Source organism: Coregonus clupeaformis, chromosome 1, assembly GCF_020615455.1.
Source record: "Coregonus clupeaformis isolate EN_2021a chromosome 1, ASM2061545v1, whole genome shotgun sequence".
NCBI lineage: Eukaryota > Metazoa > Chordata > Actinopteri > Salmoniformes > Salmonidae > Coregonus > Coregonus clupeaformis.
The window spans coordinates 89,419,359-89,443,150 of NC_059192.1; the positions used below are offsets into that span (position 1 = coordinate 89,419,359).

Below are 23,792 nucleotides of genomic sequence, written 5' to 3' on the forward strand. Positions count from 1 at the left end.
GCTGTTATTATAGCTGCACTGATTGACCTGACTGTGTTAGCCGTAGTTGTGTAGCTAGCTAGCAAGCAAGGGAGAAGAGCGTTGCCCGCATGACAACGGAACATTTAGAAAGAGCGACTGGGTCGCGTCCATAGATATTGAACAAAAAGACTTAACAACTGGGTCGCGTCTCTGGCAACCTAACCCTATATTCTCATTGAGGGATGAAATGGTAGCCTATGAATATATTTATAATATAATATATTTATCAAAGTAACGTTTTTTATTTAATTGGTAACCCGTTGTAGAAAAGCAATGGTATTTTGTGCAAAACAACTTTTTTGGCTCTGCCTCGTAACTATGACCGCAGCACAGCCGTGTACAATTGCTTTATTCTACAACGGGTTGGTCAAAACAAGCATTGTGATTGGTTGAGATGCGTTCTAAGCCATACAACAACAACAACAACAACAAACGTAGCACGGGTAAACCTATGACGCAAAAATTGGCATGTTGTTGTCGGTTCCATCTGAGAAATCCCTGCGAATCCATTGTCCCATCAGCCCAGCCAGCCAATTCATTCACTTGATCTCCACTGTAAAAAGGCATCTAGACTTTTAATTCAACCTTGTTTCTATGGTTGGAATGGAACGGTATCAAACATATCAAAACCACATTTGACTCTGTTCCTATAATTCCAGCCATTACAATTACAAACGAGGGCATTGCGTTCATCCACCTCTGGCCTGCTGGCCCCCCCTACCTCTGCGGAATGCACAGTTCCCGCTCAGCCCAGTCAAAACTGTTCGCTGCTCTGGCACCCCAATGGTGGAACAAGCTCCCTCACGACGCCAGGACAGCGGAGTCACTCACCACCTTCCGGAGACACTTGAAACCCCACCTCTTTAAGGAATACCTGGGATAGGATAAAGTAATCCTTGTACCCCCCCTTACCCCAAATCCCACCAAAAATAGAATATATATATATATATATATATATATATTGTAAAGTGGTTATCCCACTGGCTATAAGGTGAATGCACCAATTTGTAAGTCGCTCTGGATAAGAGCGTCTGCTAAATGACGTAAATGTAAACGTAAATGTACAATGAGCCTGTCCTCCTGTAGCTCATTCCACCAGCCTCCACTGGTGCACACCCCCCTCTCCCTGTCAATTTGATTCCATTATTAGAAGACGGTTATTCGCCTGCAGTAGGCCTAGTGGTCACGTTATCACACTCAGTCTTGTTTCATGTGACTCGTGGAGCCTATGCAAATCAACACACGTGACACGTCTGACGATTGAAACACGATTGACAGCCAAGGAGCGGTAATAGACTTTTAATCTGAAATCATACGAACAAAATACTGAAGCTGCATGTTGTTTGTCCTGAAATTTCACATTTCACACAGTTCGTTTTTTGGATAAGCGGTTCTCTATGCCTTTTGATTATAACTGTTGCCAACGGTTGTTGCGCTCTCGACGGGATCCTCTATCATTGCCATGACAGATAGATCAGCCATGTCGGAGCGGGACACTCATTTGATGGAGAAAGAGATTTGTTCTGATTCGGAAGCTGCTGACTGTCTGGAAGAAGCTTTTGTCTTCGGAGAGGATCTGGAACTGAACCAATTTGACGGATTGCCCTTCTCCTCTCGCTATTATAAACTACTACAAGAGAGAAAGATTCTACCCGTTTGGAAAGCTAGAGGGGAATTTTTGAATATCCTGGTGAACAATCAACTTGTTATAGTATCCGGTACAACAAAAACTGGGATGAGTACACAGGTGAGTTTGGAATGGATGAGAGTGTTCAGATCTCAAATGTGAATTCCAATATTAAAGAATAGGTCTCAACAATATTTTCCCTTTGATTCCCGATACAGTATCAAGTATTTATATATTTATGTATTTTTGTTGCAAATTTCATAATTTATATAGTAGCATACAGTCCATGCATGACATGTGGAAGACATCATCCGTGGAAGACGTGGTCCTCTGTAGCTCAATTGGTAGAGCATGGCGCTTGTAATGCCAGGGTAGTGGGTTCGATCCCCGGGACCACCCATACGTAAAAATGTATGCGCACATGACTGTAAATCGCTTTGGATAAAAGCGTCTGCTAAATGGCATATTATTATTACATTTAATATTCATCGCAACAATGAGGCCATACGTTAAACATTTAGTTCCATACAAAGCATGTAAGCTACTTTATAGTCTGCCACCTAGACCTTTCATGTCCTGCTATGAACTTTTTCAGATAATCTCATCCACATAATAATTCCTTACACTGGAGTTGTTCCGTACAGGGTAGTACAGAGTGGTATTGAATCAAATGCGAGAGAAATAAAGTATAAACTTCTGCCAGGATCTTGTCGTAAAGTGTCAAATGCCATCTGGCTGCAGTGGGAAGGCCAGTCTCTATTGAGATCCTTATAAATATCACTCCAGCCTGCAGGGAACCTGATATTAATACCATTAGCTATGTCTTCGTCCCAAATGGCACCCTATTCCCTACATAGTGCACTACTTTTGTCCTAATATGATGCTATTTTTTGGGATACATCCTATGTCTTAGACCCTGAAACTGCACATACACCTTTAGATATTACTCTGCTTGCTTACTGCAGAATCCACTAGCCTGGTCCCAGATCTGTTGGCGCTTTTGCCTACTCCATTCCTATTGTCAAGCCATGGCAAGAGGGCAGAAGCAGACGGGGCATCCAGGCTAAGAATCCACTCCATTGTATGATGACTGAGATCATTACTGACGTTTTTGGGCTGACACTGGGCTTAATATGACCCAATACCAGTAAATACTCAGATTGCATTAGTCATGTATGCATCAGTTAGCAGTTGACATCCCCAACCTAACTCAGTTGTCCGTTGAGTCTAGGAACAGATAGGATTATTGAATAGCCTCTCCCTCTAACTGTAATCCGATTTGAGATGTTTTCGAGCAGAAATATGAGCACGTGGTTTATGACAAAAAAATTAATGTGGAAGATGGCTATTCATTCCAGGGGTTGTGCACTTTGCTGTGTCTCTGTTTGGGCCAGAGATGTTTTAACAAAAATCCATTGGAACTTGGAAGACCCTAGATGACAACTTCCAGGGAAACTCTTTCCTGCAGTGCTGCCAAAAAAGTCCTAGAACAACAAGTACAAACCTCAGAAAGGATTGTTGGCGTTTTTGCCTGTGTGCTACACAGGGAATGTCCCTAGGTACAGAATGACACTGATTATGGCTAAATTGATTATATGGCTATGAATGTCCCCTACCCACGGTCACATTCACAGAGACAGAGCCAGACAGGGAGTGATTCTATGGCTATGAATGTCCCCTACCCACGGTCACATTCACAGAGACAGAGCCCGACAGGGAGTGACAGTGTGAAGCTAACTGTGAAAGTCTCCCAGCTCAGCCAGCAGATGCAGTTCAGTTGTGTCCTCACAGTGAGAGCCCTGCCAGGCTTTAGTGCAGCAGGTCAGACTGACAGGCTGACAGGCTGATAGTAACAATAGGAATTACCCTGAATAACATGGATAGTAACAATAGGAATTACCCTGAATAACATGGGTCTTAAAGCTCTCCCTCCCTCTCCCCCTCCCTCTCCCCCTCCCTCCCTCCCTCCCTCCCTCCCTCCCTCCCTCTCCCCCTCTCCCTCTCCTCCCCCTCTCCCTCCCCCTCCCTCCCTCTCCCCCTCCCCCTCCCTCCCTCCCTCTCCCCCTCTCCCTCCCCCTCTCCCTCCCCCCTCCCTCCCTCCCTCCCTCTCCCCCTCCCCCTCTCCCTCCCCCTCCCTCCCTCCCTCCCTCCCTCCCCCCTCCCTCCCCCTCCTCCCTCCCTCCCTCCCTCCCTCCCTCCCTCCTCCCCCCTCCCTCTCTCCCCCCTCTCCCTCCCTCTCCCCCCTCTCCCTCCCTCCCCCCCTCCCTCCCTCCCTCCCTCCCTCCCTCCCCCCTCCCCCCCCCCTCCCTCCCTCTCCCCCCTCTCCCCCCTCTCCCTCCCTCCCTCTCCCGCTCTCCCCCCCCCTCCCTCCCTCCCTCCCTCTCCCTCCCTCCCTCCCTCTCTCCTCCCTCCATCCCTCTCCCCCCTCTCCCTCCCCCCTCTTCCCCTGCCCCTCCCTCTCCCCTCCCCCTCTCCCTCCCTCCCTCCCTCCTCCCTCCCTCCTCCCTCCCTCCCTCCCTCCCTCCCTCCCTCCCTCTCCCCCCTCTCCCTCCCTCTCCCCCTCTCCCTCTCTCCCTCCCCTCCCTCCCTCCCTCTCCCCCTCCCTCCCTCCCTCTCTCCCTCCCTCTCCCCTCTCCCCTCCCTCTCTCCCTCCCTCTCCCCCTCTCCCTCCCCCTCTCCCTCCCTCTCCCCTCCCTCCCTCCCTCTCCCCCTCTCCCTCCCTCTCCCCTCCCTCCCTCCCTCCCTCCCTCCTCCCTCCCTCCCTCCCTCCCTCCCTCCCTCCCTCCCTCCCTCCCTCTCCCCCTCCCTCTCTCCCCCCTCTCCCTCCCTCTCCCCCTCTCCCTCCCTCCCTCCCTCCATCCCTCCCTCCCTCCCTCCCTCCCTCCCTCCCTCTCCCCCTCTCCCCCTCTCCCTCCCTCCCTCCCTCTCCCCCTCTCCTCCCTCCCTCTCCCGCTCTCCCCCTCTCCCTCCCTCCCTCTCCCCCTCTCCCCCTCTCCCTCCCTCCCTCCCTCCCTCTTCCCCCTCTCCCTCCCTCCCTCTCCCGCTCTCCCCCTCTCCCTCCCTCCCTCCCTCTCCCTCCCTCCCTCCCTCTCCCCCCTCTCCCTCCCTCCATCCCTCTCCCCCTCCCCCTCTCCCCCTGTACCTCCCTCTATCCCTCCCTCCATCTGGCCTCCCGCTGTTAAGCACTGATCCCCTGGAGCTGTCACTTGCTGCCACAGCAGTTTAGCATGATATAACACAATTAGTAGGCGCTGGTCCTTGTCACTAGTGTTATCACTGACTCCATGTTGTTTACACTGTCTCCATTTGTTGACACTGTCGCCATGTTGTTGTTGACACTGTCTCCATGTTGTTGTTGACACTGTCTCCATGTTGTTGTTGACACTGTCTCCATGTTGTTGTTGACACTGTCTCCATGTTGTTGACACTGTTTCCATGTTGTTGTTGACATTGTCTCCATGTTGTTCACAGTCTCATGTTGTTGTTGACACTGTCTCCATGTTATTGTTGACATTGTCTCCATGTTGTTCACACTGTCTCCATGTTGTTGTTGACACTGTCCAGTCAAATGTTGAATTCACTGACACTGTTTATTCAATGTAAGCAGTTCAAGTTGTCCGACAATGTTAATACTACATTATGTTTTATAATTCTCTGTCCATTCTATTAATGCCTTTAGAAATGAGGATTAATATTGTTAAGACTATTTGAGTCAGGTCATTCTGGTGGATTAATATTGTTAAGACTATTTGAGTCAGGTCACTCTGGTGGATTAATATTGTTAAGACTATTTGAGTCAGGTCATTCTGGTGGATTAATATTGTTAAGACTATTTGAGTCAGGTCACTCTGGTGGATTAATATTGTTAAGACTATTTGAGTCAGGTCACTCTGGTGGATTAATATTGTTAAGACTATTTGAGTCAGGTCACTCTGGTGGATTAATATTGTTAAGACTATTTGAGTCAGGTCACTCTGGTGGATTAATATTGTTAAGACTATTTGAGTCAGGTCACTCTGGTGGATTAATATTGTTAAGACTATTTGAGTCAGGTCACTCTGGTGGATTAATATTGTTAAGACTATTTGAGTCAGGTCATTCTGGTGGATTAATATTGTTAAGACTATTTGAGTCAGGTCACTCTGGTGGATTAATATTGTTAAGACTATTTGAGTCAGGTCACTCTGGTGGATTAATATTGTTAAGACTATTTGAGTCAGGTCACTCTGGTGGATTAATATTGTTAAGACTATTTGAGTCAGGTCATTCTGGTGGATTAATATTGTTAAGACTATTTGAGTCAGGTCACTCTGGTGGATTAATATTGTTAAGACTATTTGAGTCAGGTCACTCTGGTGGATTAATATTGTTAAGACTATTTGAGTCAGGTCACTCTGGTGGATTAATATTGTTAAGACTATTTGAGTCAGGTCACTGGTGGATTAATATTGTTAAGACTATTTGAGTCAGGTCACTCTGGTGGATTAATATTGTTAAGACTATTTGAGTCAGGTCACTCTGGTGGATTAATATTGTTAAGACTATTTGAGTCAGGTCACTCTGGTGGATTAATATTGTTAAGACTATTTGAGTCAGGTCACTCTGGTGGATTAATATTGTTAAGACTATTTGAGTCAGGTCACTCTGGTGGATTAATATTGTTAAGACTATTTGAGTCAGGTCACTCTGGTGGATTAATATTGTTAAGACTATTTGAGTCAGGTCACTCTGGTGGATTAATATTGTTAAGACTATTTGAGTCAGGTCACTCTGGTGGATTAATATTGTTAAGACTATTTGAGTCAGGTCACTCTGGTGGATTAATATTGTTAAGACTATTTGAGTCAGGTCACTCTGGTGGATTAATATTGTTAAGACTATTTGAGTCAGGTCATTCTGGTGGATTAATATTGTTAAGACTATTTGAGTCAGGTCACTCTGGTGGATTAATATTGTTAAGACTATTTGAGTCAGGTCACTCTGGTGGATTAATATTGTTAAGACTATTTGAGTCAGGTCATTCTGGTGGATTAATATTGTTAAGACTATTTGATTCACAAGAATGCATAATGCTTGGATGGATGAATGCCCTTTTATAAAACCAGTGCAGTGTATCCCCACGTGGGGCTGAAATTGTTGTGTCGAACATGATCAAATGCAATGTATCTATCTGTCAGATCCCCCAGTGGTGTGCAGAGTTCTGCCTGTCGGCCCAGTACCAGCATGGCATGGCAGTGTGTACCCAGATCCACACACAGCAGACAGTAGACCTGGCCCTCAGGGTGGCTGATGAGATGGACGTCAACATTGGACATGAAGTGGGCTACACCATCCCTCTGGAGACATGTGCTCCACTGACACTGTGCTCAGGTCTGGATCTAACACACACACACAGACACACAGACACACACACACACACAGACACAGACACAGACACACACACACACAGACACACACACACACATACACAGACATAGAGAGAGTCTTCTACAACTAACCTTGTGTGGACACAAGATTCAGTCCCATTCGAAATCCTATTTTCTCTAACCCTAACTCTAACTCTAACTCCTAACTCTAACCCTAACTCTAACTCTAACCCTAACCCTAACTCCTAACCCTAACTCCTAACCTAACTCTAACCCTAACTCTAACTCTAACCCTAACTCTAACTCTAACTCCTAACTCTAACTCTAACCCTAACTCTAACCCTAACTCTAACCCTAACTCTAACCCTAACTTAACCCTAACTCTAACCCTAACTCTAACCCTAACTCTAATCCCTAACTCTAAACCCTAACTCTAAACCTAACTCTAAACCTAACTCTAATCCCTAACTCTAACTCTAACCCTTACCTTAACCCCCAAAACCTAACCCTTAAACTAACCCTAGCTCCTAACCCTAAACCTAATTCTAACACTAATTCCCTAACCTTAACCCTAAACCACCTTGAAATAGCATTTGACCTTGTGGGGACTAACAAAATGTCCCCAGTTGGTAACATTTTTGTTTGTTTACTATTTTGTGGGGACTTCTGTTATAGTTACACACACACACACACACACACACACACACACACACACACACACACACACACACACACACACACACACAGGGCTACACCATCCCCCTGGAGACATGCTGCTCCATCACAGGGCTACACCATCCCCCTGGAGACATGCTGCTCCATCACAGGGCTACACCATCCCCCTGGAGACATGCTGCTCCATCACAGGGCTACACCATCCCCCTGGAGACATGCTGCTCCATCACAGGGCTACACCATCCCCCTGGAGACATGCTGCTCCATCACAGGGCTACACCATCCCCCCTGGAGACACGCTGCTCCATCACAGGGCTACACCATCCCCTGGAGACATGCTGCTCCATCACAGGGCTACACCATCCCCCTGGAGACACGCTGCTCCATCACAGGGCTACACCATCCCCCTGGAGACACGCTGCTCCATCACAGGGCTACACCATCCCCCTGGAGACACGCTGCTCCATCACAGGGCTACACCATCCCCCTGGAGACATGCTGCTCCATCACAGGGCTACACCATCCCCCTGGAGACATGCTGCTCCATCACAGGGCTACACCATCCCCCTGGAGACATGCTGCTCCATCACAGGGCTACACCATCCCCCTGGAGACATGCTGCTCCATCACAGGGCTACACCATCCCCCTGGAGACACGCTGCTCCATCACAGGGCTACACCATCCCCCTGGAGACACGCTGCTCCATCACAGGGCTACACCATCCCCCTGGAGACACGCTGCTCCATCACAGGGCTACACCATCCCCCCTGGAGACACGCTGCTCCATCACAGGGCTACACCATCCCCCTGGAGACACGCTGCTCCATCACAGGGCTACACCATCCCCCCTGGAGACACGCTGCTCCATCACAGGGCTACACCATCCCCCTGGAGACACGCTGCTCCATCACAGGGCTACACCATCCCCCTGGAGACACGCTGCTCCATCACAGGGCTACACCATCCCCCTGGAGACACGCTGCTCCATCACAGGGCTACACCATCCCCCTGGAGACACGCTGCTCCATCACAGGGCTACACCATCCCCCTGGAGACACGCTGCTCCATCACAGGGCTACACCATCCCCCTGGAGACACGCTGCTCCATCACAGGGCTACACCATCCCCCTGGAGACACGCTGCTCCATCACAGGGCTACACCATCCCCCCTGGAGACACGCTGCTCCATCACAGGGCTACACCATCCCCCCTGGAGACACGCTGCTCCATCACAGGGCTACACCATCCCCCTGGAGACACGCTGCTCCATCACAGGGCTACACCATCCCCCTGGAGACACGCTGCTCCATCACAGGGCTACACCATCCCCCCTGGAGACACGCTGCTCCATCACAGGGCTACACCATCCCCCTGGAGACACGCTGCTCCATCACAGGGCTACACCATCCCCCTGGAGACACGCTGCTCCATCACAGGGCTACACCATCCCCCCTGGAGACACGCTGCTCCATCACAGGGCTACACCATCCCCCCTGGAGACACGCTGCTCCATCACAGGGCTACACCATCCCCCCTGGAGACACGCTGCTCCATCACAGGGCTACACCATCCCCCCTGGAGACACGCTGCTCCATCACAGGGCTACACCATCCCCCTGGAGACACGCTGCTCCATCACAGGGCTACACCATCCCCCTGGAGACACGCTGCTCCATCACAGGGCTACACCATCCCCCCTGGAGACACGCTGCTCCATCACAGGGCTACACCATCCCCCTGGAGACACGCTGCTCCATCACAGGGCTACACCATCCCCCCTGGAGACACGCTGCTCCATCACAGGGCTACACCATCCCCCTGGAGACACGCTGCTCCATCACAGGGCTACACCATCCCCCCTGGAGACACGCTGCTCCATCACAGGGCTACACCATCCCCCTGGAGACACGCTGCTCCATCACAGGGCTACACCATCCCCCTGGAGACACGCTGCTCCATCACAGGGCTACACCATCCCCCCTGGAGACACGCTGCTCCATCACAGGGGCTACACCATCCCCCTGGAGACACGCTGCTCCATCACAGGGCTACACCATCCCCCTGGAGACACGCTGCTCCATCACAGGGCTACACCATCCCCCTGGAGACACGCTGCTCCATCACAGGGCTACACCATCCCCCTGGAGACATGCTGCTCCATCACAGGGCTACACCATCCCCCTGGAGACACGCTGCTCCATCACAGGGCTACACCATCCCCCTGGAGACATGCTGCTCCATCACAGGGCTACACCATCCCCCTGGAGACATGCTGCTCCATCACAGGGCTACACCATCCCCCTGGAGACATGCTGCTCCATCACAGGGCTACACCATCCCCCTGGAGACATGCTGCTCCATCACAGGGCTACACCATCCCCCTGGAGACACGCTGCTCCATCACAGGGCTACACCATCCCCCTGGAGACACGCTGCCCATCACAGGGCTACACCATCCCCCTGGAGACATGCTGCTCCATCACAGGGCTACACCATCCCCCTGGAGACATGCTGCTCCATCACAGGGCTACACCATCCCCCTGGAGACATGCTGCTCCATCACAGGGCTACACCATCCCCCTGGAGACATGCTGCTCCATCACAGGGCTACACCATCCCCCTGGAGACATGCTGCTCCATCACAGGGCTACACCATCCCCCCTGGAGACACGCTGCTCCATCACAGGGCTACACCATCCCCCTGGAGACACGCTGCTCCATCACAGGGCTACACCATCCCCCTGGAGACACGCTGCTCCATCACAGGGCTACACCATCCCCCCTGGAGACACGCTGCTCCATCACAGGGCTACACCATCCCCCCTGGAGACACGCTTGCTCCATCACAGGGCTACACCATCCCCCTGGAGACACGCTGCTCCATCACAGGGCTACACCATCCCCCTGGAGACATGCTGCTCCATCACAGGGCTACACCATCCCCCTGGAGACATGCTGCTCCATCACAGGGCTACACCATCCCCCTGGAGACACGCTGCTCCATCACAGGGCTACACCATCCCCCTGGAGACATGCTGCTCCATCACAGGGCTACACCATCCCCCTGGAGACATGCTGCTCCATTGACACTGTGCTCATGTCTGCTTCTCACCAAGGCTTTACTGTTTATTTTCATTTGATTTATTTCACCTTTATTTAACCAGGTAAAAGCCAGTTGAGAACAAGTTCTCATTTACAACTGCGACCTGGCCAAGATAAAGCAAAGCAGTGCGATTTAAAAACAACAACACAGAGTTACATATGGGGTAAAACAAAACATAAAGTCAAAAAATACAACAGAAAATATATATACAGTGTGTGCAAAATGTAGTAAGTTATGGAGGTAAGGCAATAAATAGGCCATAGTGCAAAATAGTTACGATTTCGTATGAACACTGGAATGATAGATGTGCTGTCCACCCAGTCATTAGCTGCAGGTCTGGCACACGTGTTTATCACGTTTCAGATGGTTTGCACACACGCAAAGTTTACATGTTTACATACAAGTTTATATCAGTTTCACTTAAGGACCAAAGGATTGACAGCAGTCCCATATAGATTGCAAAATAGTTGGGAAGAGATCTTTGACGTACCGATCCCATGGCATAGTGTTTATGAACTGACACGCAAAACGACACCGGATTCAAAAATTAGAATCTTTCAATTTAAATTATTATATAAAATTCTTGCTACCAATAGAATGTTATTTATATGGGGGATACAATCTTCCCAGCTCTGCAGATTTTGCTGTGAAGAGATAGAATCATTAGATCATTTGTTTTGGTTCTGTCCATTTGTAGCTTGTTTTTGGACACAGGTCCAGGAATGGCTAAAGGATTGCAATATTTACCTGGAACTAACCTTGCAGATAGCATTACTGGGTGATCTGAAAAGTCATAGTCAATCAATCAATAATATAATAATACTTTTAGCAAAAATGTTTATTTTTAATTCACAATCTGTAGAAGCAATGAGAATAGAAAGGTTCAGAACTTTTGTAAAACATCACAGTATGGTTGAAATATATATGGCAAATAGAAATCCTATATGGATGGTGTTAAGAGATAGATGGGAGGTATTGAATAGAGTTGAAGGATGGGACTAATAACAAATAACAACAAATAATAACAAAGATAGCTAATAATGTAAGCATACTGTGTCCATAATAAGTATATAGGTTGTATGTTGGGAGCTTTTGGGAAAGAGCACAGTTAGAAAGATATGGCATTTAGAAGCAAACCGGATGGACATCATGAAAATGATCGGAGAGGTTGAGAGTAGAAGAAGTTCAGGAGCAAAAAAATAAATAAATATATATATATATATATATATAGATATAGAATTATTGTAAAATTAACTCTGTCCATAAGGTGTAGATAGTAAGTATAGACCGGAAGTAGAGGCCTGGGCGTTGTTGTTCACTAATTTACTCCAAGTAGGGAAAGGATGGTGGGGTTGAAAAGTAATAAAGGAGAGTATATATATAAAAATAAAAAAAACATGGGGGATTGGAAGTGATGCAGACAATTACATTGATAGATGATACAATCTATCTGCAATATTAAGCTGATCCATCCCCGAAAAAAAAATAAAAAAAAATAAAATATTTACATGCCAACGCAAACTCGATCACACAGATCACGACAGACAGGGACATCATCTATTGCTGTGTCATTATGTGTCTGCTAGCACACAGATGCTAAATGTTTCACTGTAGTAACACGTTGTGACATGTTGCAGGGAGGTAATGTACCAAGGGGTCATATTCAGACAGTGGGGTGGGCTCCTGACAAAACAGCTTTCCATTTTCATATTGTCCTCGGTGTAGTTGTGGTAGGCTAATCAATTATTTAAATAATCGTGATGTTTCTACTCTGTTATTGTCCGATTTTTAAATGACAGGCTACAGCAATCATCTCCTGCCAAACGGCAGCTGTGGAAAGATCAATTCTACAGGATGTTGACATTGGCACCGTTAGTTAAGTCGGATCAGAGAGTTGGGACAGTGAGGTTTCTGCATTAGGATGCATTTACATGACACTACACCATTCTATGGCAGCCATGTTAACATTCCATTAGTTAACTCTGATGATCTCTGCTCCAGGGACTGCACGGATGCTGCTGAGGGAGATGATGTCTCAATAACCACACTAGCATACTACAACTAGCATCCATAGACAATACATCTCTACATACTAAGTAGCATGCGGTATGAACACTACATGACCAAAAGAATGTGGACACCTGCTCGTCGAACATCTCATTCCCCAAAATCATGGGCATTAATATGGAGTTGGTCCCCCCTCCTTTGCTGCTATAACAGCCTCCACTCTTCTGGGAAGGCTTTCCACTAGATGTTGGAACATTGCTGCTGGGGACTTGCTTCTATTCAGCCACAAGAGCATTAGTGAGGTTGGACACTGATGTTGGGCGATTAGGCCTGGCTCGCAGTCGGCCTTCCAATTCATCCCAAAGGTGTTCGATGGGGTTGAGGTCAGGGCTCTGTGCAGGCCAGTCAAGTTCTTCCACACCAATCTCGACAAACCATTTCTCTATGGACCTCGCTTTGTGCACGAGGGCATTGTCATGCTGAAAAAGGAAATGTCCTTCCCCAAACTTTTTCCCCAAAATTGGAAGCACAGAATCGTCTAGAATGTAATTGTATGCTGTAGCATTAAGATTTCCGTTCACTGGAAGTAAAGGGCCTAGCCCGAACCATGAGAAACAGCCCCAGACCATTATTCCTCCTCCACCAAACTTTACAGTTGGCACTATGCATTGGGGCAGGTAGCGTTCTCCTGGCATCCACCAAACCCAGATTCGTCCGTCGGACTGCCAGATGGTGAAGCGTGATTCATCACTCCGGAGAACGCGTTTCCACTGCTCCAGAGTCCAATGGCGGTGAGCTTTACACCACTCCAGCCAACGCTTGGCATTGCACATGGTGATCTTAGGCTTGTAGTGCGGCTGCTCGGCCATGGAAACCCATTTCATAAAGCTCCCGACAAACAGTTATTGTGCTGACGTTGCTTCCAGAGGCAGTTTGGAACTCGGTAGTGAGTATTGCAACTGAGGACAGACGATGTTTACGTGATACGCACTCCAGCACTCAGCGGTCCCGTTCTGTGAGCTTGTGTGGCCTACCACTTCGCGGCTGAGCCGTTGTTGCTCCTAGACGTTTCCACTTACAATAACAGCACTTACAGTTGACCGGGGGCAGCTCTAGCAGGGCAGGAATTTGACGAACTGACTTGTTGGAAAGGTGGCATCCTATGACGGTGCCACGTTGAAAGTCACTGAGCTCTTCAGTAAGGCCATTCCACTGACAATGTTTGTCTATGGAGATTGCATGGCTGTGTGCTCGATTTTATACACCTGTCGGCAACGGGTGTGGCTGAAATTGCCGAATCCACTAATTTGAAGGGGCGTCCACATACTTTTGTGTATATATAGTGTATATCGGCACTCACTTCTGGTCTCCACGCTCCATACTGGCATTGAGTGCATAGTGTGTATTGAACAACATTGAAAGATGTTACCGCCTGCATCATTAGTTAACTCAGTTCTGGTCCCACTCCAGGTTCTGTACGGATACCCTGCTGCTGAGGGAGATGATGTCTGACCCCATGTTGGAGCACTACGGGGCCATCGTCATCGACCAGGCTCACGAGAGGACCGTCAGCACAGACGTACTGCTGGGACTGCTCCGGGTATGGTGGGAATGACGTGGCGCTTTCTCTCTTAAGTGGTATTCAGCATAATAGTATCTGTTGGATTATATACATACGTCTATTTTAGGGGTATTCCAGAAAGCAGGATTAAGGAGTGAGCAAGATCATTTTTAGTCAGATCTCAAGTGAACTCAGAGCTTCAGAGAGAGAGAGCTGAAGGTGTAGCTGGATCAGAAACCACAGAAGAAGAAAATACCACCTCTGAATTGATGTTAATCTACACTGATTGATGTTGATGTTTTTTTTTTTTTTTTTGAAGTTCTGTGTACACAAGTTAAATTCCTAGTAACATTAGTTTGTTGCATGTCAATAAAGTTTTGTGATTGTGCAGGGACATCCTGGTCCACAGACCAGACCTGAGGGCGGTGATCCTGACGGTGTCCTCCATGACAGGCAGGCTCCTGGCCCACTATGGTTAGTGAAACGGCCATCTTTAATGGGAAAAGATGCACTTAGTAACAACTCCAGGGGAATAGCACATGGTCCCCCGTTGTTGTATTATCAGATGATTAGAAGAATGGAGGTTGTGGCATCTTATATTATTTATTGAACTTTACTGAAGGCACTGTGGGGATAGCTACCTACATGATATTATTTAATGAACTTTACTGAAGGCACTGTGGGGATAGCTACATACATGATATTATTTATTGAACTTTACTGAAGGCACTGTGGGGATAGCTACATACATGATATTATTTATTGAACTTTACTGAAGGCATTGTGGGGAAAGCTACATACATGATATTATTTATTGAACTTTACTGAAGGCATTGTGGGGATAGCTACATACATGATATTATTTATTGAACTTTACTGAAAGCATTGTGGGGAAAGCTACATACATGATATTATTTATTGAACTTTACTGAAGGCACTGTGGGGATAGCTACATACATGATATTATTTATTGAACTTTACTGAAGGCACTGTGGGGATAGCTACATACATGATATTATTTATTGAACTTTACTGAAGGCACTGTGGGGATAGCTACATACATGATATTATTTATTGAACTTTACTGAAGGCACTGTGGGGATAGCTACATAGCATGATATTATTTATTGAACTTTACTGAAAGTGCTGTGGGGATAGCTACATACATGATATTATTTATTGAACTTTACTGAAAGCACTGTGGGGATAGCTACATACATGATATTATTTATTGAACTTTACTGAAGGCACTGTGGGGATAGCTACATACATGATATTATTTATTGAACTTTACTGAAAGCATTGTGGGGATAGCTACATACATGATATTATTTATTGAACTTTACTGAAGGCACTGTGGGGATAGCTACATACATTATATTATTTATTGAACTTTTACTGAAAGTGCTGTGGGGATAGCTACATACATGATATTATTTATTGAACTTTACTGAAAGCACTGTGGGGATAGCTACATACATTATATTATTTATTGAACTTTACTGAAGGCACTGTGGGGATAGCTACATACATTATATTATTTATTGAACTTTACTGAAGGCACTGTGGGGATAGCTACATACATGATATTATTTATTGAACTTTACTGAAGGCACTGTGGGGATAGCTACATACATGATATTATTTATTGAACTTTACTGAAAGCATTGTGGGGATAGCTACATACATGATATTATTTATTGAACTTTACTGAAGGCACTGTGGGGATAGCTACATACATGATATTATTTATTGAACTTTACTGAAAGCACTGTGGGGATAGCTACATACATTATATTATTTATTGAACTTTACTGAAGGCACTGTGGGGATAGCTACATACATTATATTATTTATTGAACTTTACTGAAAGCGCTGTGGGGATAGCTACATACATGATATTATTTATTGAACTTTACTGAAGGCACTGTGGGGATAGCTACATACATGATATTATTTATTGAACTTTACTGAAAGCGCTGTGGGGATAGCTACATACATGATATTATTTATTGAACTTTACTGAATGCATTGTGGGGATAGCTACATACATGATATTATTTATTGAACTTTACTGAAGGCATTGTGGGGATAGCTACATACATGATATTATTTATTGAACTTTACTGAAAGCACTGTGGGGTTGGCTACATACATGATATTATGTATTGAACTTTACTGAAAGCACTGTGGGGATAGCTACATACATGATATTATTTATTGAACTTTACTGAAGGCACTGTGGGGATAGCTACATACATGATATTATTTATTGAACTTTACTGAAAGCGCTGTGGGGATAGCTACATACATGATATTATTTATTGAACTTTACTGAAGGCACTGTGGGGATAGCTACATACATGATATTATTTATTGAACTTTACTGAAGGCATTGTGGGGATAGCTACATACATGATATTATTTATTGAACTTTACTGAAAGCACTGTGGGGATAGCTACCTACATGATATTATTTATGGAACTTTACTGAAAGCATTGTGGGGATAGCTACATACATGATATTATTTATTGAACTTTACTGAAGGCATTGTGGGGATAGCTACATACATGATATTATTTATTGAACTTTACTGAAAGCACTGTGGGGATAGCTACATACATGATATTATTTATTGAACTTTACTGAAGGCACTGTGGGGATAGCTACATACATGATATTATTTATTGAACTTTACTGAAAGCACTGTGGGGATAGCTACATACATGATATTATTTATTGAACTTTACTGAAGGCACTGTGGGGATACTTTGTCGATCGCTAGCTCCTAGAGCATGAGTAAAACATGGAATGGAGTTGTGAGTATTTCAGTTATCAATATAATGGTAACATGGAATGGACTAACAGTGATGTCCTCTACATTACAGGTAGTAACGTCCCGGTGGTCAGTCTGGAAGCCCTCTGTCCAGCTGAGGGTCATCTACAGGACCTGCAGTAGTAAGGACTATTTCTACTCTGCTCTAAGAATGGTCCTGGAGATCCACCGCACCGAGGAGGAAGGAGATGTAGCGTTGTTCTTGGCCTCAGCTCAGGTGAGACAATTTACACAGTTCAACAGTGATCTCGTGGGCAGATTTTGTCCGTAACTTGATTACTTGCTTGTTTTTGGTGGTGCTGTGCACTGAATGATGGCATGCCATAGCTCTCTGGCCTTAAGTAGGCGCTCTGTCCTTGCAGAATCTCTCTCAGAATGTTCTATTTTTTATCGTGTGTGGTGCATACTTGTCTCGATTGAATTTAGATGGCAAAGCAACATTCCAGATCCTTTCCCCGTCTCGTGTTTTATTTTGACCGCTTAGCTTTTATTTGCTTTAGTGTGTTTGACTGATGGCTCGTGGTCTGTTGGAATGACAAAACGTTTTGAAAGGCCTGTTGTCCCTGACCATATACATGACAATGAGCTTAAAGCCTGTCAAAAGGGATGTCAACTCAGCCTTTTCTATTGATGGGTCTGCTTGCAAAATGTGTTAACTATTTATTACATGATAAGCCCTCTCTTCCCTTCACGTTGAACCATCCAGGCTGGGGTATAATGGTCATGTAGCAAGCCCTCTCTTCCCTTCACGTTCTCCAGGCTGGGGTATAATGGTCATGTAGCAAGCCCCTCTCTTCCCTTCACGTTGAACCATCCAGGCTGGGGGTATAATGGTCATGTAGCAAGCCCTCTCTTCCCTTCACGTTCTCCAGGCTGGGGTATAATGGTCATGTAGCAAGCCCTCTCTCTTCCCTTCACGTTCTCCAGGCTGGGGTATAATGGTCATGTAGCAAGCCCTCTCTTCCCTTCACGTTCTCCAGGCTGGGGTATAATGGTCATGTAGCAAGCCCTCTCTTCCCTTCACGTTGACTCCAGGCTGGGGTATAATGGTCATGTAGCAAGCCCTCTCTTCACCTCACGTTCTCCAGGCTGGGGTATAATGGTCATGTAGCAAGCCCTCTCTTCCCTTCACGTTCTCCAGGCTGGGGTATAATGGTCATGTAGCAAGCCCTCTCTTCCCTTCACGTTCTCCAGGCTGGGGTATAATGGTCATGTAGCAAGCCCTCTCTTCCCTTCACGTTGACATCCAGGCTGGGGTATAATGGTCATGTAGCAAGCCCTCTCTTCCCTTCACGTTCTCCAGGCTGGGGTATAATGGTCATGTAGCAAGCCCTCTCTTCCCCTCACGTTCTCCAGGCTGGGGTATAATGGTCATGTAGCAAGCCCTCTCTTCCCTTCACGTTCTCCAGGCTGGGGTATAATGGTCATGTAGCAAGCCCTCTCTTCCCTTCACGTTCTCCAGGCTGGGGTATAATGGTCATGTAGCAAGCCCTCTCTTCCCTTCACGTTCTCCAGGCTGGGGTATAATGGTCATGTAGCAAGCCCTCTCTTCCCTTCACGTTCCTCCAGGCTGGGGTATAATGGTCATGTAGCAAGCCCTCTCTTCCCTTCACGTTCTCCAGGCTGGGGTATAATGGTCATGTAGCAAGCCCTCTCTTCCCTTCACGTTCTCCAGGCTGGGGTATAATGGTCATGTAGCAAGCCCTCTCTTCCCTTCACGTTCTCCAGGCTGGGGTATAATGGTCATGTAGCAAGCCCTCTCTTCCCTTCACGTTCTCCAGGCTGGGGTATAATGGTCATGTAGCAAGCCCTCTCTTCCCTTCACGTCTCCAGGCTGGGGTATAATGGTCATGTAGCAAGCCCTCTCTTCCCTTCACGTTCTCCAGGCTGGGGTATAATGGTCATGTAGCAAGCCCTCTCTTCCCTTCACGTTGAACCCTCCAGGCTGGGGTATAATGGTCATGTAGCAAGCCCTCTCTTCCTTCACGTTCTCCAGGCTGGGGTATAATGGTCATGTAGCAAGCCCTCTCTTCCCTTCACGTTCTCCAGGCTGGGGTATAATGGTCATGTAGCAAGCCCTCTCTTCCCTTCACGTTCTCCAGGCTGGGGTATAATGGTCATGTAGCAAGCCCTCTCTTCCCTTCACGTTCTCCAGGCTGGGGTATAATGGTCATGTAGCAAGCCCTCTCTTCCCTTCACGTTCTCCAGGCTGGGGTATAATGGTCATGTAGCAAGCCCTCTCTTCCCTTCACGTTGAACCTCCAGGCTGGGGTATAATGGTCATGTAGCAAGCCCTCTCTTCCCCTTCACGTTCTCCAGGCTGGGGTATAATGGTCATGTAGCAAGCCCTCTCTTCCCTTCACGTTCTCCAGGCTGGGGTATAATGGTCATGTAGCAAGCCCTCTCTTCCCTTCACGTTCTCCAGGCTGGGGTATAATGGTCATGTAGCAAGCCCTCTCTTCCCTTCACGTTCTCCAGGCTGGGGTATAATGGTCATGTAGCAAGCCCTCTCTTCCCTTCACGTTCTCCAGGCTGGGGTATAATGGTCATGTAGCAAGCCCTCTCTTCCCTTCACGTTCTCCAGGCTGGGGTATAATGGTCATGTAGCAAGCCCTCTCTTCCCTTCACGTTCTCCAGGCTGGGGTATAATGGTCATGTAGCAAGCCCTCTCTTCCCTTCACGTTCCTCCAGGCTGGGGTATAATGGTCATGTAGCAAGCCCTCTCTTCCCTTCACGTTACTCCAGGCTGGGGTATAATGGTCATGTAGCAAGCCCTCTCTTCCCTTCACGTTGAACCTCCAGGCTGGGGTATAATGGTCATGTAGCAAGCCCTCTCTTCCCTTCACGTTCTCCAGGCTGGGGTATAATGGTCATGTAGCAAGCCCTCTCTTCCCTTCACGTTCTCCAGGCTGGGGTATAATGGTCATGTAGCAAGCCCTCTCTTCCCTTCACGTTCTCCAGGCTGGGGTATAATGGTCATGTAGCAAGCCCTCTCTTCCCTTCACGTTCTCCAGGCTGGGGTATAATGGTCATGTAGCAAGCCCTCTCTTCCCTTCACGTTCTCCAGGCTGGGGTATAATGGTCATGTAGCAAGCCCTCTCTTCCCTTCACGTTCTCCAGGCTGGGGTATAATGGTCATGTAGCAAGCCCTCTCTTCCCCTCACGTTCTCCAGGCTGGGGTATAATGGTCATGTAGCAAGCCCTCTCTTCCCTTCACGTTCTCCAGGCTGGGGTATAATGGTCATGTAGCAAGCCCTCTCTTCCCTTCACGTTCTCCAGGCTGGGGTATAATGGTCATGTAGCAAGCCCTCTCTTCCCTTCACGTTGAACCCTCCAGGCTGGGGTATAATGGTCATGTAGCAAGCCCTCTCTTCCCCTCACGTTCTCCAGGCTGGGGTATAATGGTCATGTAGCAAGCCCTCTCTTCCCTTCACGTTCTCCAGGCTGGGGTATAATGGTCATGTAGCAAGCCCTCTCTTCCTTCACGTTCTCCAGGCTGGGGTGTAATGGTCATGTAGCAAGCCCTCTCTTCCCTTCACGTTCTCCAGGCTGGGGTATAATGGTCATGTAGCAAGCCCTCTCTTCCCTTCACGTTGAACCGCCAGGCTGGGGTATAATGGTCATGTAGCAAGCCCTCTCTTCCCTTCACGTTCTCCAGGCTGGGGTATAATGGTCATGTAGCAAGCCCTCTCTTCCCTTCACGTTCTCCAGGCTGGGGTATAATGGTCATGTAGCAAGCCCTCTCTTCCCTTCACGTTCTCCAGGCTGGGGTATAATGGTCATGTAGCAAGCCCTCTCTTCCCTTCACGTTGAACCCTCCAGGCTGGGGTATAATGGTCATGTAGCAAGCCCTCTCTTCCCTTCACGTTCTCCAGGCTGGGGTATAATGGTCATGTAGCAAGCCCTCTCTTCCCTTCACGTTGAACCTCCAGGCTGGGGTGTAATGGTCGTGTAGCAAGCCCTCTCTTCCCTTCACGTTGAACCTCCAGGCTGGGGTATAATGGTCATGTAGCAAGCCCTCTCTTCCCTTCACGTTCTCCAGGCTGGGGTATAATGGTCATGTAGCAAGCCCTCTCTTCCCTTCACGTTCTCCAGGCTGGGGTATAATGGTCATGTAGCAAGCCCTCTCTTCCCTTCACGTTAACTCCAGGCTGGGGTATAATGGTCATGTAGCAAGCCCTCTCTCTTCCCTTCACGTTGAACCGCCAGGCTGGGGTATAATGGTCATGTAGCAAGCCCTCTCTTCCCTTCACGTTCTCCAGGCTGGGGTATAATGGTCATGTAGCAAGCCCTCTCTTCCCTTCACGTTCTCCAGGCTGGGGTATAATGGTCATGTAGCAAGCCCTCTCTTCCCTTCACGTTCTCCAGGCTGGGGTATAATGGTCATGTAGCAAGCCCTCTCTTCCCTTCACGTTCTCCAGGCTGGGGTATAATGGTCATGTAGCAAGCCCTCTCTTCCCTTCACGTTCTCCAGGCTGGGGTATAATGGTCATGTAGCAAGCCCTCTCTTCCCTTCACGTTCTCCAGGCTGGGGTATAATGGTCATGTAGCAAGCCCTCTCTTCCCTTCACGTTCTCCAGGCTGGGGTATAATGGTCATGTAGCAAGCCCTCTCTTCCCTTCACGTTCTCCAGGCTGGGGTATAATGGTCATGTAGCAAGCCCTCTCTTCCCTTCACGTTCTCCAGGCTGGGGTATAATGGTCATGTAGCAAGCCCTCTCTTCCCTTCACGTTACTCCAGGCTGGGGTATAATGGTCATGTAGCAAGCCCTCTCTTCCCTTCACGTTCTCCAGGCTGGGGTATAATGGTCATGTAGCAAGCCCTCTCTTCCCTTCACGTTCTCCAGGCTGGGGTATAATGGTCATGTAGCAAGCCCCTCTCTTCCCTTCACGTTCTCCAGGCTGGGGTATAATGGTCATGTAGCAAGCCCTCTCTTCCCTTCACGTTCTCCAGGCTGGGGTATAATGGTCATGTAGCAAGCCCTCTCTTCCCTTCACGTTCTCCAGGCTGGGGGTATAATGGTCATGTAGCAAGCCCTCTCTCTTCCCTTCACGTTCTCCAGGCTGGGGTATAATGGTCATGTAGCAAGCCCTCTCTTCCCTTCACGTTCCTCCAGGCTGGGGTATAATGGTCATGTAGCAAGCCCTCTCTTCCCCTCACGTTCTCCAGGCTGGGGTATAATGGTCATGTAGCAAGCCCTCTCTTCCCTTCACGTTCTCCAGGCTGGGGTATAATGGTCATGTAGCAAGCCCTCTCTTCCCTTCACGTTCTCCAGGCTGGGGTATAATGGTCATGTAGCAAGCCCTCTCTTCCCTTCACGTTCTCCAGGCTGGGGTATAATGGTCATGTAGCAAGCCCTCTCTTCCCTTCACGTTCTCCAGGCTGGGGTATAATGGTCATGTAGCAAGCCCTCTCTTCCCTTCACGTTGAACCCTCCAGGCTGGGGTATAATGGTCATGTAGCAAGCCCTCTCTTCCCTTCACGTTCTCCAGGCTGGGGTATAATGGTCATGTAGCAAGCCCTCTCTTCCCTTCACGTTAACCCTCCAGGCTGGGGTATAATGGTCATGTAGCAAGCCCTCTCTTCCCTTCACGTTCTCCAGGCTGGGGTATAATGGTCATGTAGCAAGCCCTCTCTTCCCTTCACGTTCTCCAGGCTGGGGTATAATGGTCATGTAGCAAGCCCTCTCTTCCCTTCACGTTCTCCAGGCTGGGGTATAATGGTCATGTAGCAAGCCCTCTCTTCCCTTCACGTTCTCCAGGCTGGGGTATAATGGTCATGTAGCAAGCCTCTCTCTTCCCTTCACGTTCTCCAGGCTGGGGTATAATGGTCATGTAGCAAGCCCTCTCTTCCCTTCACGTTGAACCTCCAGGCTGGGGTATAATGGTCATGTAGCAAGCCCTCTCTTCCCTTCACGTTCTCCAGGCTGGGGTATAATGGTCATGTAGCAAGCCCTCTCTTCCCTTCACGTTCTCCAGGCTGGGGTATAATGGTCATGTAGCAAGCCCTCTCTTCCCTTCACGTTGACCCTCCAGGCTGGGGTATAATGGTCATGTAGCAAGCCCTCTCTTCCCTTCACGTTCTCCAGGCTGGGGTATAATGGTCATGTAGCAAGCCCTCTCTTCCCTTCACGTTCTCCAGGCTGGGGTATAATGGTCTGTAGCAAGCCCTCTCTCTTCCCTTCACGTTCTCCAGGCTGGGGTATAATGGTCATGTAGCAAGCCCTCTCTTCCCTTCACGTTCTCCAGGCTGGGGTATAATGGTCATGTAGCAAGCCCTCTCTCTTCACCTCACGTTCTCCAGGCTGGGGTATAATGGTCATGTAGCAAGCCCTCTCTTCCCTTCACGTTCTCCAGGCTGGGGTATAATGGTCATGTAGCAAGCCCTCTCTTCCCTTCACGTTCTCCAGGCTGGGGTATAATGGTCATGTAGCAAGCCCTCTCTTCCCTTCACGTTCTCCAGGCTGGGGTATAATGGTCATGTAGCAAGCCCTCTCTTCCCTTCACGTTCTCCAGGCTGGGGTATAATGGTCATGTAGCAAGCCCTCTCTTCACTTCACGTTCTCCAGGCTGGGGTATAATGGTCATGTAGCAAG

The 23,792-nt window shown here is 48.0% G+C and overlaps 1 protein-coding gene across 1 annotated transcript in view; it reads left to right on the forward strand.

Moving 5' to 3' along the window:
* Window positions 1–1,281: 1,281 nt before the first annotated feature.
* Window positions 1,282–23,792, forward strand: part of LOC121578831 (putative pre-mRNA-splicing factor ATP-dependent RNA helicase DHX32) — a 51,198-nt gene continuing 28,687 nt past the window's right edge. Inside the window, 7 exon segments of the mRNA XM_041893189.2 lie at window positions 1,282–1,768; window positions 6,826–6,982; window positions 6,985–7,018; window positions 14,270–14,399; window positions 14,753–14,834; window positions 17,250–17,296; window positions 17,298–17,414. Of these exon segments, the coding sequence (XP_041749123.2) occupies window positions 1,484–1,768; window positions 6,826–6,982; window positions 6,985–7,018; window positions 14,270–14,399; window positions 14,753–14,834; window positions 17,250–17,296; window positions 17,298–17,414 (852 nt within the window). The 5' untranslated portion in view covers window positions 1,282–1,483.